The sequence below is a fragment of the Anthonomus grandis genome, chromosome 3 (assembly GCF_022605725.1).
Source record: "Anthonomus grandis grandis chromosome 3, icAntGran1.3, whole genome shotgun sequence".
NCBI lineage: Eukaryota > Metazoa > Arthropoda > Insecta > Coleoptera > Curculionidae > Anthonomus > Anthonomus grandis.
Genome location: NC_065548.1, coordinates 22,300,802 through 22,319,708, shown reverse-complemented (window position 1 = coordinate 22,319,708; position 18,907 = coordinate 22,300,802). Strand labels below are relative to the sequence as shown.

The following is an 18,907-nucleotide window of genomic DNA, read 5'->3' as shown; positions in this document are numbered from 1 at the left end:
AAAAGCGAACATGTTATTTTCTACTCTGATAACTGTGCAGGGCAAAACAAAAATAAGTTTTTATGCTGTTTGTACCTTTTCTGTCTAATACATGAAAATAAAATCTAAACAATTACACATACATTTTTAGAAAAGGGACATACCCAGAATGAGGGTGACAGCATGCATGCCACAATCGAAAAAGAAAAAAAAAACGAGTTCTTAAAAGTGGCCCAGTATACATTCCTGCACAATGGGTAACTATTATAAGATCAGCAAAAAAAAAAACTGGAGTGCCCTACAAGGTCAATGAAAGCAGTTATCAGGATGTTTATGACCTGAAAGCATTAAATACGGCTATGGGTAATAATTTTGTAAAAAACTCTAACAGCGAAAAAGTAATTTGGAAGGATATCAAGGTATTTAAGGTAAAGAAAGTACATCCAAATAAAATTTTTTATAAAACATCCTATGCTCAGGAAGACTTTAAAACTATTAATATTAAACAAAATAATAAAAAACTAAGATCTGAAAATCAAGAGAAGAAAATTCAGTTACAACCCGCATTTAAAAAATCTCCTTTAATTGATAAGAAGAAAAAACAGGATCTTTTAAGTCTATGTCGAGATAGTTCCATCAAACCTGTTTACTGGGAATTCTTTGAAAATTTACCAGCAAGAACGGACGAAGTCGAGGATAAGTTATCTGAGTCAGATTCAGATTAGTTTTAAATAATTATAATTTTTCGGTAAAAATGTATTTAAATATTTAAAACTGGTTACAATTATGTTGTTTTAATTTTTATTTTTTAATAAAAGTTATTGAATTTATTTTCATATAATTTAAGTTTTATTTTAAACGAAAAGTAAATTATACACCACTAATTAATTATAATTTTTAAGAGCTAGTTACATATCGCAAATCTGAAAAGAAAAATTAATTCAATAATGTAACAACTAAACAAAATTTCAAATTTTTCTTTTATTAAAAATTTATCTTTTAGTAAACAAAAAATATTTAAATGGTTTTAATTTGATAAGTTACATTACCCACCTTTTTACTAAATCCCTTTATGTGCACTCACGAGCGTAAAAGCTAAGAGAAATATTTACAATAAATTGTATAAGGATTTGTTTTCGTTATTTTTCTTAAATATTGCTTTTATTAACTTATTACACTATTGAACTGAGGTATCGATATTATCATAGATAAAACTACTAGAATTCACGAATATAATATATATTAATTTTTTATTCAAGTCTTCAGATACATATAACTTAACACTAATAAAACATGTTAAATATATCCTAAAATATTAATAGAGTATACAAAAAAATCTGTTTGGGTTTATTTCTTAGTAAAATCAATATTATCTAGATTCTGGAGCAGGTGTTTTTGCTAGTTCAGTAGCAGTTTCTCTGGACTCGCCTTCCTGCACATTAGTTGTCATTACTTCTTCCCCCGCAGCACTTTCTTCTGAAGCTGCATTTTCTTCTGCTCCCTTTGACTCGCTTTCTTCTTTATCTTTGGAATCATCACTTTTATCTACAGCCTTTGATATTTCTTCTGTACCTTCAGAGGCTGCTATACTTTCTTCCGAACCTTCGACTTCATTAGCTTCGCGGGACTTAGACTCTGCTGCTTCACTGCTTTCTGCAGCCTCACCTTCTATCTTAGAAGCTTCATCCCCTCCTGAAGGTTCTACTGTTTCTTTAGCATCCTCTGAAGAAGCAATACCTGCTGCAGGTTCATTATCAACAGATTCACTACTTGTTAAACTTGTATCTTCTTGTGGCTCTTCAGATGTTTCACCATTTTCAACAATTTCCGGTAAATTGGCTACAGATGTTGATGTTTCTTCATTATTATCCAATATGCTCTCTTGAGCTACGCTATCAGTAGGCTCTTCACTAATATTTTCCGAAGAATTATCTTCTATCGTGGAGGAAGTTTCTTCACCTGTTTCCTCTACTGCAAATTGTGATGTTTCTTCAACGCTCTTTAATGATTCGCCACTTTCTTCTAAGAGTTCAGAGGCACTTTTATTTACTTCGGAAGCTTCATTATCTTCTGAACTCTCGTGCTCACTACCCAGCGACGTTTCTCTTGCTTCTAAGGACTCAGAAAAATTAGTTACTTCTTGAGGTTCAGCTGTGTTCGAAATATAATTTTCTGATTCTGTTTCAGACGTTATTTCTGGGGGTTCAAGTGATTCCAAAGTATCTTGAATATTATTAGTAGTTTCTTCACCGACTTCTACTTCGGATTCATTTATTGGTTCCCCAGATATTTCTCCTTTAATATTTTCTTTTGTGGTTACTTTGGCCTCGGGTTCTGGTGACGCTGCTTCACCCTCCTCTGTACTTTCAAATTCTTTACTTTCTTGTTCTACTTGTTCCGTTTCACCAACTTCAACTTTTGATTCATTTACTAGTTTCTCAGATACCTCTTCATTAACATTTTTTTCAGTGGATTTCTCGGCCTCGGGTTCTAATGATGTTACTTCACCCTCTTCTGTGTTTTCAAATTCTTTACTTTCTTTTTCTACTTGTTTCTTTTCACCAACTTCTACTTCGGATTCATTTACTGGTTTTTCAGATATTTCTCCTGTGGTTACTTCGGCCTCGGGTTCTAGTGATGCTGCTTCACTCTCCTCTGTATTTTCAAATTCTTTAGTTTCTTCTTCTACTGTATTATCCTCAAGATCATTTTCAGTCTCATTTTTATTTAATGTTTCTACTTCCTCACACTTTACTTTTACTGTGGTATTACTAACATGCTCTAACCCGTGCTCTAATAATGCTGCTGCTTTCCCTAAAAACTATCTTATAAAGCACATTCAGGAAGTAGGAAAAAAAATTAAATTACCTGTGAAAACTATTTTATTTTCGGTATCAATAATATCACCTATTACATCACCCATTTGCGCATACGCCTTATCTGATAAGTTATACTGCAATGGGTTAGGCCTTAGAGTATATTTAACTAATATTTGATCTTCTATTGGCTTAAAATCATGAACTAAGTGCCCTAAAATAATATTATGGTCAGTATATGATATGACGATTTAAGTTTTTAGAATTTAAACCAATTACCAACTCTTTCTTTAAGAGATGAGTTTGTTGCGTTTTTATCTACTTCTGCTAGTACTTCTTTGTCTTTGTTTGCTTGTGGCTCTTCTTCATCATCAGAATCCTTTCTTACTACTCTATCCAATTTTTGTGGAAACATTTGCTGATAGATACTTTCTTGAAATTGTCCCGGTATATATGATGCCATTCGTTTTTTCCCACATTTATCAGTAGCTTCACATAGTTCTACTGCTCCAGGTCTTGTATCTTAAAAAGTAAATTATTTTGGATCATAACTCTTTACTTTCTCTTGGATTACAATTCCAGAATGGGTATAGGTGAATGATTGCAGGATTTAAATTTTGGTATTAATAAATTGTTCTAGTAAATATACCGTGGCAGTTACAATCCTCTACAAGGATACCATCAGAACCAGGTTTTCGATTTTGCTTAATACATTCAACTACCCTTACACGTACGCCACCTTTCCCTTTGCAAGCTCGACATTTTCCCCAGGAACCTATTTTCCACCTGTACGAGTACAAATATTAAATTTCAACCTTTACAACATGTTAAAATGTAAGTAATTCCAGAAAGTGTTTAAATATTTAATTTGTTCTTACGATATTTTGCATGGTTCCTCATTACAGTTCTTAATAATATCTTTAGGTTTATCAATGCCCGCACAAAAGTTAGCACTAACTTTTCCTGCTGTATCTTCCATGCATGATAAAACAGCCTTTTGAGTACCTCCATCACAAGCATCAGAGCACTCTTCAAACTCACCTTGAGTTAATCAAGTATTGTTAAGATTTATAGGTTTATTGAAAATGTTGTTATATTTACCTGCTTCCCAATGATAATGGGGCTCGTAGTTTGAATCTATTGCTGGCTCTGCCCAGTGATACAAATATCCTGGATTCACTTCCTCAAAAAAGTCAACCTTAAATATATTGAATCAATGAAAATGACGTGTATTCTATATGGCTGAGACCTTACAAAAAATACCAAATCTTCTTTAAGAGGTCCGTTAATAATTAGTTTTTCTTTTTTTGGCTCGATGTGCGTATAAATGCCAATTTGTTTGCCAATCTTGTACTCGTTGTCAAGTTGTTCTGTACTAAAATATTTTGTATAATTAAAATTAGTATAAGAAAGCCACTTGTTACTATATCCAAGTTTTAATCTATTTAGGTAAACAGGACATACTTATCACCATTTAAATAAAATTTTGATTCGCTGCTGTCAGAAATGGCTATAATGTTTCCAGATGGCTTTAGTTCTTCTATTACAACCTTTCTAGCACCTGATGGTATTACTACGACTTTTGTATAACCTGAGATAAAAAAGAAAAATGTTATCTAAACTTACATTGGAAATATTTACTTTTTATCATTATTAAATACAAATTCATTTTACTACTTAACCCATTTATGCCTACCGTCCTTTTAAAAGAATTTCAAAAAGAAACCTGTATTTTTCTGATTCAGCTGAGGGTTTGAAGATGTCGCCAGTGTCACATTATAAACTCCTGGACAAAATTATCGCACCACTAATTATTTTGTCAAGAAAATTTAAATAAAAATAAATATCAGTTAAAACAGTTATAATATCTTTCTCGTATAAAAAGCAGAACTGGACAAAAACTATGTTTATGCTTTATCATGGAACATGCTGCTCGTGAGGAGTGAGAATACATCCGCAGGAAAGTTTTCATAATTTGATACGAGGAATGCTGCGAAGACTTCAAGCGGTCATTGCAGCTAGAAGTGGCAATACACGTTATTAAGAATTCATTATGGGTCTATTGTTTTATTTTTGTATCAAAATTGAAGTTGTGAAGTGAAAATCGATGCTTTTCCTTGTATTGAATTTAGTTACTTAAATCTCGTTTTGTTAAATAGAATATAATTGTTTTTGTTAATTAATAATGTATAGTTAACAATGCTTATAAGTTTGCTTATTTTTTTATCTTTATTAAAAAAAAATCTCTAAAAATCAAGTGGTGCGATAATTTTGTTCAGGAGTTTATTTAGTTAACATCTTAAACAAGGTCAATCGCGATCGTTAGGATTTTGTTAATTTTTGGATCGATAGTGATGAATAAAACACGCTGTGTTTCTAGTGATTTTGCAATGAGTGACTCAAGGTAAGATATGTTAAAACTCGTTTATTTTTTCGTTCTTGTTTTGATTGTTTTTAACAAATAACATAACATACTGACCTTTTTATATATTTGTGGTTATGTTTCACACTTCTTGATCAATCCAGGAGCGTTCAATTAAACGAGTCCTTTTAAAAGGACGGTAGGATTGTATACTACTATGTGGTTTTTTACAGGTATTGGAAAAAACCACTAACCATGGCAGAAATATTAGAGAATTTGGAGAATGACTCTACGTCGGACATTCCTACAGGCATTACAATTTTTCCACCCGAAAATGCCAACGAAAACTGCGATACCGATGAAGATTCTGGGGCTGAAGACGATGTAGTACCAAATAATTTACCCGGAGTGCAACTAAGGGCCCCGGCGGAAATTGAATTTGACGTAGAAGGTGAAGACGACTGGGACAGTGATGACGATCTATCACTGTCCACTTTTGTTGAAAGGCGACCCAAACACATAAAGATGTTTGACTATACTCTCAATAAAGATTTAGAGTCTACGTTTATGCAATGGCAATCAGTTCAAACTGCACAAAGCAATCGTTCCCCCGGAAATATTTTCAAGCTGTTCTTTGATGAGAACTTGGTAGGAGAAATTGTCAGTTTTACCAATATTTATGCACAGCAAAAAAACCGCCCCGGTAACGTTACTGCAGACGAGATGTACTGCTTCATAGGGGTGTTACTTGTCAGTGGATATACAACTGTTCCAAGGCGATATATGTATTGGCAAAATTGCAACGATACTCAGAATAAACTTATATTAGCCGCTATTTCCAGAGATAGATTTCAATTCATAATGAGTAATCTTCATTGCAGTGATAATACTTCCCTTGATAAAAAAGACAAGTTAGTACTCTAAACTGCGTCCTCTTTTCAAGAGCCTAAATGAAAAATATTTTGATTATGCCCCAGTTGAAGAGAATCACAGCCTTGATGAGGCCATGATACCGTATTTTGGGAGACATAGCGGTAAGCAATTTATTCGAGGCAAGCCTATAAGGTGGGGGTATAAATTTTGGGTAGGTACCCTACGCCTTGGATACATTGTTTATTTTGATCCCTACTAAGGTGCGTCGACAACAATTCCGGACAAATATAAACACCTGGGTTTGGAAGCGTCAATTGTTCTCCAATATGCAGATGTTTTACAGAAAATGTCTTACTAGCCCTTTCACATATTTTTTGACAATTTTTTCACATCTTTGTCACTTCTAAAGGAGCTTAAATTGAGGAACATCAAGGCAACTGGTACTATACGTGAAAACCGGATCCCACAATCTCCATTTAGCAATGCGGAAATTCTGAAGAAAAAGACACGAGGTACGTTTGAATGGGGTGTTGCCGATAATGAAATCGCATTATGCAAATGGAATGACAACAGCGTTGTTACTTTAGCCACCAATGCATGTTCAGTTTTGTCAATAAATAAGGTCAAACGATTTTCACAGGCTGAAAATAAGCATGTTTATATAGATCAGCCTTAATTGATCAAGGCATACAATGAAAATATGGGAGGTGTAGACCGTAGTGACCAAAACATAAGCCAATATAGAGTTTCAGTACGAGGTAAAAAGTGGTATTTTCCGTTATTTTCCCACTGTGTAGACATGGCCTCACAAAACTCGTGGCAACTCCATAGGAATAATGGTGGTACTCTTGACCAACTTCAGTTTAGAAGGGACCTAGGGACACAGCTGCTCGAAACGTACAGGAAAACAACTAAGAGAGGACCTTCGAAATTGCCAAAAACTGCATTCCAATTCTCACGTTACGATAGACTAGATCATTTAGTTACATATCACGAGAGTCAGCGGAAAAGTGCTGTGTGCCACAAAAAAGCAAATTTTGTGTGCCAAAAATGTGAAGTCTTCACCCAAAAAACTGTTTTGTGGACTATCATACAAATTAGTTTTTAAGTTTATGTTTTAAGTATTTTGCTAAGCATTTTGTAAGATATATAAACATATTTTTAAGTCTTTACTTATTTTTCCAATAGTAGCCCTTTATCCTACCGTCCTTTTAAAAGGACCGCCGTTTTTTCCAAAACTGGAAATTGAAAAAAAAAATCATGATTTTTTCGCGACTTATGGGACCTTCTATTGACCGTTTTTAAGAAAAAAATATACAAATTCGGAAAAATATAGTTTCAGAGTCAAATGGGTTAAGTACTAATTTATGTTAAAAAATAGTAAAAACCTTGTCCAATTTCCTTGTAAGTTTCTTCAACAATTTTACATTGCGTTCCATCTCCGTTGCAAACACCACATCTATCTTCAACGGCTTCTGAATCTAGCTTATCGTCACAACCTACAGCCTAGAATATTATAATTATTATTATAATTATTCATAATTATCCGACTTGAGGCTTTAATTGAAATTACCTTGCATGCTCCAGAAATGCACATGTTTCTTGTACCATGCTTACATGGCGTTCCATCTTTTACGACATTTTCAAGCTTACTAAGTGCCATTTCCTCATTAAGACAATATAGTGCACAAGGTTCCGCTACAAATTAAATGAAAATAAAATAAAAATATGTCTACTATTAATTTAGTATTCTTACAGTTGAATAAATAAGCACTAGAACCATTCAAAGATAAGCTGTGAACCATAAATTTTAATAAAATTATTTTAACTAAATAGGGATAATAGAAAAATGTCAAATTCAGTTTTGTTTACCAAACATGTACTTCAAATTAACATTTAACATAAGCTGGAATGTTAAACATAAACAATTAAATTTCTCGCCATAGCTTAACCTAAAGCTTGTCAATATAACAGTAAAGTAGAAGTGAATGCAAATGCCTCTTGGATTATTAATTTGCCACTAGTCCAGACCTATAAACATATTAGTTTAATAGCTTTAGTACAATTTTAATTCACGGTGGCTCCTATTAGTAATTTTGTATGATGCGTTAGTATGTTCAGCAACAATCATCTGCTATTTACAGTTATGAATTTTTTGATAAGTACTAGTTTAAATATAAATATACAGGGTGTTCATTTGAAAACTTCCAACCACGGATTTATCGAAAACCACTGTTTAAAAAAAAAACGCCGAAATACATCAAAAGGTTTATCAAGGGGGACAACTTTCTTACTTAAAATGACTTCATCGCCTTTCACCCTCTGCCCCCAGGGTCATCCCCTTTAAAATTTTAAATGGCAAAGGGTATCGAGTAATAGCTTGTTATTAATAGCTTGTTTGTAATAGCTCGAGTAAAGATCTTTCAAAGTCTTTTATTTTGACGTTTGATTTTTTTAAATCGGTCGTTTCATTTTCGAGAAAACTAGAAAAACCTCTGTTTATCTTAATTTGTTCAGATAGACAACAAAAACATGAAAATATCAGTTTTTATTTCAATAAGTGTTCAAAATGTTGCCCGTTTTTGGCCAAACAATCATATAGGCGATGTTCAAATTCCTGACGGACATTTTCAAAAACATGTTGTGGGATATCATGGCAGCTGTCGATGATGCGTTGACGAAGTTCATCCAAACTGAAGGGTTGGGGAGTAAACACAATAGATTTCAAATGACCCCATAGAAAAAAGTCTAACGGCGTTATATCAGGAGATCTAGCAGGCCATTATATAGGCCCCCTTCGCCCTATCCATTTATCTGGAAACTCGCATATATTTATATACGAAATATATTTCCAGCAAGACGGCGCTCCTCCTCACTATGTTCTTCCCGTTCGGCAATGGCTAGACCTTATCGATTAAAGGCATTTAGGTAACTAACTAACTTTATCCTTAAAAATAAGTATAGAAAATATTTAATATTTATTTCATAATATAATTTTAAATACTTTTGAATTTTTGTTAATGCAATATAACATAAATAGGGTGGGCCCATCAAAAATAAGTTAACAAGGTTTACGGTTTGATTATAAAAATTCAAAAAATGAAAGGCCATTTTCTTCTTTTTCCTCGTATTTTGGACCTTAGTCCTGTGTTTATTCTTCCTCTGGTTGGTCCTCGAATGCTGACGTCGAGCTTTGGTATCATTATGGTGGTCTTCCGGGGAGTCTAGAGCTATTGTATTTTCGGTGTTTTGTGATTTTTGTCAGTCGGTTATTGGTCATTTTCTCTACATGGTCTCTCCTTTTCGTCTTGCTCTAGCCTAACTTAAGCCCAGCGTACAATATCCGGGACCTTATAGATATTTCTAATTTCTTCGCTTTTTTTCCTATCGTAGTGTATGTTGCATTACAAATCTTAGAACTCGCATTTCTGTTGCTCATAGCATGCGTTTAGTTGTTTTCTACTCTTGTTTCTACTGTATGCATCATCATTGGCCTTATATACATCTTATCGATTTGATCTTTGCTTTTTATGCGCTTGTTTGATTCTTCAGATGATGTCTTGTAGGTGCCCCAATATTAGGGAAACAACTTTTTTTTATGTTTTAGTTCTTACTTCTTTCTTACTCCAAGATTCCAAGTTCAAGGTCTTGTTTTCCACTCTGATTTAGCGTTGCAAATTCGGCGAGTTTGCATTTTCGGGGCTCTCCGTATAGTGTGTGATTCTGTTTTTGGGTTAGAGGTTTCCATTTTTAATTTATTTTATGATTTTTTAAAATGTGTATAACAGTTCTTTCTTTATCTTCGGAGACAAAAATTGCATTATCAGTGTAGCACAATATTTTTGTTTTTGTATTTCCCATTTAATATCTCATTCCGCTTTGTTTTGTTTTGGTAATGATTTCGTTCAGGATGATGTTAAAATAATATTGTACTTAGGGTTAACCTCCTTGTCTTATTTTGCTTCTAAACAATATTCTCTTTTGTCATTTTATTTTCTACTTAACGTATAAAGGTGTGATTATAAGTATGTAGCTTTGATGATAGACACAATCTTTAATTAACTTTTCTTTTTTGTACGTATTTCATGGCGCTTGTCAGTCTCAATTTGTCAAAAGCCTGGGTGAGATCTATGAATTACATGGTCGAATTCAACAGCTTTTAAAGCGCCATTTTAAAGAATATAAGGCCCCATTTAAAAGATACGGTTGAATTTATAGTGATTTAATTCATGCGTAAATGGGTTTAAAGCCGTAAACCTTGCTGGACTATTTTCAGTCACCCTTTATGGAGTGAATGCATAGTGGAACAACTGTCCACTATTTTAGCCTGTTCACTATTTTAGTCTGTCCACACATATTGTTGATAATAATAAGCCTTTTTATTCAGTCAATTTAAGCCTTCAGATTTCTTTGTTTGGATACCTATATAAATTTAGAATTTCAAATTAACTTTTTTCTTAACTTTTATCAGTTATCTTTGTTTTTGTATTTAATTAAATATGATATAAAATTACTTAATTTAAAACATAAGATTCTAAGTAAAAAGTAATTACTATTCTAAGAATCTATTCATCAGTAAGAAAATCAGAAAATAATAATTCATGTAAATTGGCTCCCGCGACCTTAGTTCGTATGGGTCAAAAAAAATACTTCAGACGATCGATTTATATATTTTGTTAGACGTTTCGATCTCTATGAGGTTATCATCAGGACTGTATATCGTAGATCGTCGTTTTTATTAATAATAATAATAGTAAAACTATAATAAGTAACAAGATTTATAGGATTTTCGTGGACTAGTGTTTTGTAATTTTTTTTAACATCTACTATCCAATTATTATGGATATAGTATAAGTTATATATTATTAAAATTCTATAAAAAAATATTAGATATCTCACTGCGCCTTATCCATTTTCTGCAAAATTCCAAAGGGTAATACATTCAAAGCGAAGTATGTCATTTAATATAATTTAATTATATCGTGTTTCATAGGAATTCCTTATTATTCCACAATATTTAAGGGACAAGATATAATTTAAATATATTTTATTTGCTAATATTACCGATCATTTATAATATTGCCAACGATTTTGATAAAATATCATTGTTTCAATTTATATTCAGTTTATGATTTTTTTTTGCAATATTGTTATAAGTTCCAATGATACCAAGCTTTAAAAAAAAAACTTGCTTTAAGCGATCATTGATCAGTACTTTTTACTTTTAAATACAACCTGGATTCCATAAGTAATTTTTTTTTCGGAACTTATTTATTATTGTTATCTTCATAACAAATATACAGGGTGTCTCGAAATTACATCACAATATTTTGCCAGCCGCATCTTTGTCTAAAAATAAGACAAAAACTTTATATACAGGAATCTTGAAAAGTGAATAATTTTCATGTTACAGGCCGTTTTATAATTCCTATTAAAGGTTGTTAGTTTTAATATTTTCAAAACGCCTGATCTTTATTTTTCGAAATTTTTATCGTATACTACTGATAATATTACTAACTGATTTTATAACATTTTATGCTAAAAAGTATACAGGGTCGTTTAAAATTAGTGGTCAGCAAAGATATAAATGTCATAACTTTTTTTCTGGTTACGTTTTAATTATTTGGATAATAAAGTTATAAAGAATCAACATTTTTACATAAAAAAGGTACTCTTGTCTTATGTCGTTGGAAGCCTCCGGTTTCAAGAAAAATAATTATTAATTTTTAAGTAAATCATGAGTTGGTATTAAAAAGGTTACTATGTATAAAATAAAAAATAGTAGGTAGTTGGTAGTGCTTGATGACAATTTGATTATTGCTTGAATTTTGTTTGACGTTTTGATTGGCATTTACTGATTTGACGTTTTGATTGGCATTTTGAACTGAGGTATCGATATTATCATAGATAAAACTACTAGAATTCACGAATATAATATATATTTATTTTTTATTCAAGTCTTCAGATACATATAACTTAACACTAATAAAACATGTTAAAAATATCCTAAAATATTAATAGAGTATACAAAAAAATCTGTTTGGGTTTATTTCTTAGTAAAATCAATATTATCTAGATTCTGGAGCAGGTGTTTCTGCTAGTTCAGTGGCAGTTTCTCTGGACTCGCCTTCCTGCACATTAGTTGTCATTACTTCTTCCCCCGCGGCACTTTCTTCTGAAGCTGCATTTTCTTCTGCTCCCTTTGACTCACTTTCTTCTTTATCTTTGGAATCATCACTTTTATCTACAGCCCTTGATATTTCTTCTGTACCTTCAGAGGCTGCTATACTTTCTTCCGAACCTTCGACTTCATTAGCTTCGCGGGACTTAGACTCTGCTGCTTCACTGCTTTCTGCAGCCTCACCTTCTATCTTAGAAGCTTCATCCCCTTCTGAAGGTTCTACTGTTTCTTTAGCATCCTCTGAAGAAGCAATACCTGCTGCAGGTTCATTATCAACAGATTCACTACTTGTTAAACTTGTATCTTCTTGTGGCTCTTCAGATGTTTCACCATTTTCAACAATTTCCGGTAAATTGGCTACAGATGTTGATGTTTCTTCATTATTATCCAATATGCTCTCTTGAGCTACGCTATCAGTAGGCTCTTCACTAATATTTTCCGAAGAATTATCTTCTATCGTGGAGGAAGTTTCTTCACCTGTTTCCTCTACTGCAAATTGTGATGTTTCTTCAACGCTCTTTAATGATTCGCCACTTTCTTCTAAGAGTTCAGAGGCACTTTTATTTACTTCGGAAGCTTCATTATCTTCTGAACTCTCGTGCTCACTACCCAGCGACGTTTCTCTTGCTTCTAAGGACTCAGAAAAATTAGTTACTTCTTGAGGTTCAGCTGTGTTCGAAATATAATTTTCTGATTCTGTTTCAGACGTTATTTCTGGGGGTTCAAGTGATTCCAAAGTATCTTGAATATTATTAGTAGTTTCTTCACCGACTTCTACTTCGGATTCATTTATTGGTTCCCCAGATATTTCTCCTTTAATATTATCTTTTGTGGTTACTTCGGCCTCGGGTTCTGGTGACGCTGCTTCACCCTCCTCTGTACTTTCAAATTCTTTACTTTCTTGTTCTACTTGTTCCGTTTCACCAACTTCAACTTTTGATTCATTTACTAGTTTCTCAGATACCTCTTCATTAACATTTTTTTCAGTGGATTCCTCGGCCTCGGGTTCTAATGATGTTACTTCATCCTCTTCTGTGTTTTCAAATTCTTTACTTTCTTGTTCTACTTGTTTCTTTTCACCAACTTCTACTTCGGATTCATTTACTGGTTTTTCAGATATTTCTCCTGTGGTTACTTCGGCCTCGGGTTCTAGTGATGCTGCTTCACTCTCCTCTGTATTTTCAAATTCTTTAGTTTCTTCTTCTACTGTATTATCCTCAAGATCATTTTCAGTCTCATTTTTATTTAATGTTTCTACTTCCTCACACTTTACTTTTACTGTGGTATTACTAACATGCTCTAACCCGTGCTCTAATAATGCTGCTGCTTTCCCTAAAAACTATCTTATAAAGCACATTCAGGAAGTAGGAAAAAAAATTAAATTACCTGTGAAAACTATTTTATTTTCGGTATCAATAATATCACCTATTACATCACCCATTTGCGCATACGCCTTATCTGATAAGTTATACTGCAATGGGTTAGGCCTTAGAGTATATTTAACTAATATTTGATCTTCTATTGGCTTAAAATCATGAACTAAGTGCCCTAAAATAATATTATGGTCAGTATATGATATGACGATTTAAGTTTTTAGAATTTAAACCAATTACCAACTCTTTCTTTAAGAGATGAGTTTGTTGCGTTTTTATCTACTTCTGCTAGTACTTCTTTGTCTTTGTTTGCTTGTGGCTCTTCTTCATCATCAGAATCCTTTCTTACTACTCTATCCAATTTTTGTGGAAACATTTGCTGATAGATACTTTCTTGAAATTGTCCCGGTATATATGATGCCATTCGTTTTTTCCCACATTTATCAGTAGCTTCACATAGTTCTACTGCTCCAGGTCTTGTATCTTAAAAAGTAAATTATTTTGGATCATAACTCTTTACTTTCTCTTGGATTACAATTCCAGAATGGGTATAGGTGAATGATTGCAGGATTTAAATTTTGGTATTAAGAAATTGTTCTAGTAAATATACCGTGGCAGTTACAATCCTCTACAAGGATACCATCAGAACCAGGTTTTCGATTTTGCTTAATACATTCAACTACCCTTACTCGTACGCCACCTTTTCCTTTGCAAGCTCGACATTTTCCCCAGGAACCTATTTTCCACCTGTAAGAGTAATAATATTGAATTTTAAGCTTTACAACATGTTAAAATGTAAGTAATTCTAGAAAGTGTTTAAATATTTAATTTTTTCTTACGATATTTTGCATGGTTCCTCATTACAGTTCTTAATAATATCTTTAGGTTTATCAATGCCCGCACAAAAGTTAGCACTAACTTTTCCTGCTGTATCTTCCATGCATGATAAAACAGCCTTTTGAGTACCTCCATCACAAGCATCAGAGCACTCTTCAAACTCACCTTGAGTTAATCAAGTATTGTTAAGATTTATAGGTTTATTGAAAATGTTGTTATATATACCTGCTTCCCAATGATAATGGGGCTCGTAGTTTGAATCTATTGCTGGCTCTGCCCAGTGATACAAATATCCTGGATTCACTTCCTCAAAAAAGTCAACCTTAAATTTATTGAATCAATGAAAATTACGTGTATTCTATATGGCTGAGAACTTACAAAAAATACCAAATCTTCTTTAAGAGGTCCATTAATAATTAGTTTTTCTTTTTTTGGCTCGATGTGCGTATAAATGCCAATTTGTTTGCCAATCTTGTACTCGTTGTCAAGTTGCTCTGTACTAAAATATTTTGTATAATTAAAATTAGTATAAGAAAGCCACTGGTTACTATATCCAAGTTTTAATCTATTTAGGTAAACAGGACATACTTATCACCATTTAAATAAAATTTTGATTCGCTGCTGTCAGAAATGGCTATAATGTTTCCAGATGGCTTTAGTTCTTCTATTACAACCTTTCTAGCACCTGATGGTATTACTACGACTTTTGTATAACCTGAGATAAAAAAGAAAAATGTTATCTAAACTTGGATCGGAAATAATTGCTTTACATCATTCTTAAATACATATTCATTTTACTACTTAAGTACTAATTTATGTAAAAAAATAGTAAAAACCTTGTCCAATTTCCTTGTAAGTTTCTTCAACAATTTTACATTGCGTTCCATCTCCATTGCAAACACCACATCTATCTTCAACGGCTTCTGAATCTAGCTTATCGTCACAACCTACAGCCTAGAATATTATAATTAATTAATTATTCATAATTATCCAGCTTGAGGCTTTAATTAAAATTACTTTGCATGCTCCAGAAATGCACATGTTTCTTGTACCATGCTTACATGGCGTTCCATCTTTTACGACATTTTCAAGCTTACTAAGTGCCATTTCCTCATTCAGACAATATAGTGCACAAGGTTCCGCTACAAATTAAATGAAAATAAAATAAAAATATGACTACTACTAATTTAGTATTCTTACAGTTGAATAAATAAGCACTAGAACCATTCAAAGATAAGCTCTGAACCATAAATTTTAATAAAATCATTTTAACTGAATAGGGATAATAGAGAAATGTCAAATTCAGTTTTGTTTACCAAACATGTACTTCAAATTAACATTTAACATAAGCTGGAATGTTAAACATAAACAATTAAATTTCTCGCCATAGCTTAACCTAAAGCTTGTCAATATAACATTAAAGTAGAAGTGAATGCAAATGCCTCTTGGATTATTAATTTGCCACTAGTCCAGACCTATAAACATATTAGTTTAATAGCTTTAGTACAATTTTAATTCACGGTGGCTCCTATTAGTAATTTTGTATGATGCGTTAATATGTTCAGCAACAATCATCTGCTATTTACAGCTATGAATTTTTTGATAAGTACTAGTTTAAATATAAATATACAGGGTGTTCATTTGAAAACTTCCAACTACGGATTTATCGAAAACCACTGTTTAAAAAAAAACGCCGAAACACATCAAAAGGTTTGTCAAAGGGGACAACTTTATAACCTAAAATGACTTCACCCCCTTTCACCCTCTGCTCCCAGGGTCATCTCCTTAAAAATTTTAAATGGCAAGGGGTATCGAGTAATAGCTTGTTATTAATAGCTTGTTTGTAATAGTTAGCTCGAGTAAAGATCTTTCGAAGTCTTTTATTTTGACGTATGATTTTTTTAAATCGGTCGTTTCGTTTTCGAGAAAACTAGAAAAATCTTTGTTTATCTTAATTTGTTCAGATAGACAACAAAAACATGAAAATATCAGTTTTTATTTCAATAAGTGTTCAAAATGTTGCCCGTTTTTGGTTAAACAATCATATAGGCGATATTCAAATTCCTGACGGACATTTTCAAAAACATGTTGTGGGATATCATGGCAGCTGTCGATGATGCGTTGACGTAGTTCATCCAAACTTTCAGGTAGGGGAATAACACAATAGATTTCAAATGACCCCATAGAAAAAAGTCTAACGGCGTTATATCAGGAGATCTAGCAGGCCATTCTATAGGCCCCCTTCGCCCTATCCATTTATCTGGAAACTCGCATATATTTATATACGAAATATATTTCCAGCAAGACGGCGCTCCTCCTCACTATGTTCTTCCCGTTCGGCAATGGCTAGACCTTATCGATTAAAGGCATTTAAGTAACTAACTAACTTTATCCTTAAAAATAAGTATAGAAAATATTTAATAATTATTTCATAATATAATTTTAAATACTTTTGAATTTTTGTTAATGCAATATAACATAAAAAGGGTGGGCCCATCAAAAATAAGTTAACAAGGTTTACGGTTTGATTATAAAAATTCAAAAAATGAAAGGCCATTTTCTTCTTTTTCCTCGTATTTTGGATCTTAGTCCTGTGTTTATTCTTCCTCTGGTTGGTCCTCGAATGCTGACGTCGAGCTTTGGTATCATTATGGTGGTCTTCCGGGGAGTCTAGAGCTATTGTATTTTCGGTGTTTTGTGATTTTTGTCAGTCGGTTATCGGTCATTTTCTCTACATGGTCTCTCCTTTTCGTCTTGCTCTAGCCTAACTTAAGCCCAGCGTACAATATCCGGGACCTTATAGATATTTCTAATTTCTTCGCTTTTTTTCCTATCGTAGTGTATGTTGCATTACAAATCTTAGAACTCGCATTTCTGTTGCTCATAGCATGCGTTTAGTTGTTTTCTACTCTTGTTTCTACTGTATGCGTCATCATTGGCCTTATATACATCTTATCGATTTGATCTTTGCTTTTTATGCGCTTGTTTGATTCTTCAGATGATGTCTTGTAGGTGCCCCAATATTAGGGAAACAACTTTTTTTTATGTTTTAGTTCTTACTTCTTTCTTACTCCAAGATTCCAAGTTCAAGATCTTCTTTTCCACTCTGATTTAGCGTTGCAAATTCGGCGAGTTTGCATTTTCGGGGCTCTCCGTATAGTGTGTGATTCTGTTTTTGGGTTAGAGGTTTCCATTTTTAATTTATTTTATGATTTTTTAAAATGTGTATAACAGTTCTTTCTTTATCTTCGGAGACAAAAATTGCATTATCAGTGTAGCACAATATTTTTGTTTTTGTATTTCCCATTTAATATCTCATTCCGCTTTGTTTTGTTTTGGTAATGATTTCGTTCAGGATGATGTTAAAATAATATTGTACTTAGGGTTAACCTCCTTGTCTTATTTTGCTTCTAAACAATATTCTCTTTTGTCATTTTATTTTCTACTTAACGTATAAAGGTGTGATTATAAGTATGTAGCTTTGATGATAGACACAATCTTTAATTAACTTCTCTTTTTTGTACGTATTTCATGGCGCTTGTCAGTCTCAATTTGTCAAAAGCCTGGGTGAGATCTATGAATTACATGGTCGAATTCAACAGCTTTTAAAGCGCCATTTTAAAGAATATAAGGCCCCATTTAAAAGATACGGTTGAATTTATAGTGATTTAATTCATGCGTAAATGGGTTTAAAGCCGTAAACCTTGCTGGACTATTTTCAGTCACCCTTTATGGAGTGAATGCATAGTGGAACAACTGTCCACTATTTTAGGGTAATTGGTAAAGACACCTAAGTAGGCGGTTCTCATATTGTTGATAATAATAAGCCTTTTTATTCAGTCAATTTAAGCCTTCAGATTTCTTTGTTTGGATACCTATATAAATTTAGAATTTCAAATTAACTTTTTTCTTAACTTTTATCAGTTATCTTTGTTTTTGTATTTAATTAAATATAATATAAAATTACTTTATTTAAAACATAAGATTCTAAGTAAAAAGTAATTACTATTCTAAGAATCTATTCATCAGTAAGAAAATCAGAAAATAATAATTCATGTAAGTTGGCTCCCGCGACTTTAGTTCGTATGGGTCAAAAAAAATACTTCAGACGATCGATTTATATATTTTGTTAGACGTTTCGATCTCTATGAGGTTATCATCAGGACTGTATATCGTAGATCGTCGTTTTTATTAATAATAATAATAGTAAAACTATAATAAGTAACAAGATTTATAGGATTTTCGTGGACTAGTGTTTTGTAATTTTTTTTAACATCTACTATCCAATTATTATGGATATAGTATAAGTTATATATTATTAAAATTCTATAAACAAATATAAGATATCTCACTGCGCCTTATCCATTCTCTGCAAAATCCCAAAGGGTAATACATTCAAAGCGAAGTATGTCATTTAATATAATTTAATTATATCGTGTTTCATAGGAATTCCTTATTATTCCACAATATTTAAGGGACAAGATAT

General features: G+C 32.5%; 2 protein-coding genes across 3 annotated transcripts in view; both read right to left on the bottom strand.

Annotated features, from left to right (window-relative positions):
* Window positions 1-1,348: 1,348 nt before the first annotated feature.
* On the bottom strand, window positions 1,349-7,805 carry LOC126734633 (C-type lectin domain-containing protein 180-like). Its single transcript, XM_050438329.1, has 11 exons — window positions 7,787-7,805; window positions 7,604-7,728; window positions 7,419-7,536; window positions 4,260-4,386; window positions 4,050-4,170; window positions 3,897-3,993; window positions 3,674-3,836; window positions 3,445-3,581; window positions 3,075-3,317; window positions 2,848-3,009; window positions 1,349-2,793 (listed from the first exon to the last, which is right to left on the bottom strand). The coding sequence occupies exons 2-11, from the start codon at window positions 7,691-7,693 to the stop codon at window positions 1,349-1,351; spliced, it is 2,703 nt and encodes a 900-aa protein (XP_050294286.1). The 5' UTR covers window positions 7,694-7,728; window positions 7,787-7,805.
* Window positions 7,806-11,952: 4,147 nt separating this feature from the next.
* LOC126734116 (A disintegrin and metalloproteinase with thrombospondin motifs 10-like) overlaps window positions 11,953-18,907 on the bottom strand; it is a 44,242-nt gene continuing 37,287 nt past the window's right edge. For both annotated transcript variants that reach the window (XM_050437645.1, XM_050437646.1), the window contains 10 exons: window positions 15,439-15,563; window positions 15,258-15,375; window positions 15,010-15,136; window positions 14,800-14,920; window positions 14,647-14,743; window positions 14,424-14,586; window positions 14,195-14,331; window positions 13,825-14,067; window positions 13,598-13,759; window positions 11,953-13,543 (listed from right to left, as the gene is read on the bottom strand). In XM_050437645.1, the coding sequence (XP_050293602.1) occupies window positions 12,099-13,543; window positions 13,598-13,759; window positions 13,825-14,067; window positions 14,195-14,331; window positions 14,424-14,586; window positions 14,647-14,743; window positions 14,800-14,920; window positions 15,010-15,136; window positions 15,258-15,375; window positions 15,439-15,563 (2,738 nt within the window). In that variant the 3' untranslated portion in view covers window positions 11,953-12,098. The remainder of the gene's footprint in view (window positions 13,544-13,597; window positions 13,760-13,824; window positions 14,068-14,194; window positions 14,332-14,423; window positions 14,587-14,646; window positions 14,744-14,799; window positions 14,921-15,009; window positions 15,137-15,257; window positions 15,376-15,438; window positions 15,564-18,907) is intronic.

Bases quoted from the DNA above. Each gene is read 5' to 3' on its own strand.
- LOC126734633 (XM_050438329.1), bottom strand. From the start codon at position 7,693: ATGGCACTTAGTAAGCTTGAAAATGTCGTAAAAGATGGAACGCCATGT. The intron at 4,387-7,418 runs GTTTTTACTATT...TTTTTATCTCAG, and splicing joins TTACAAGGAAATTGGACAAG to GTTATACAAAAGTCGTAGTA. The intron at 2,794-2,847 runs GTAATTTAATTT...GATAGTTTTTAG, and splicing joins AAATAAAATAGTTTTCACAG to GGAAAGCAGCAGCATTATTA.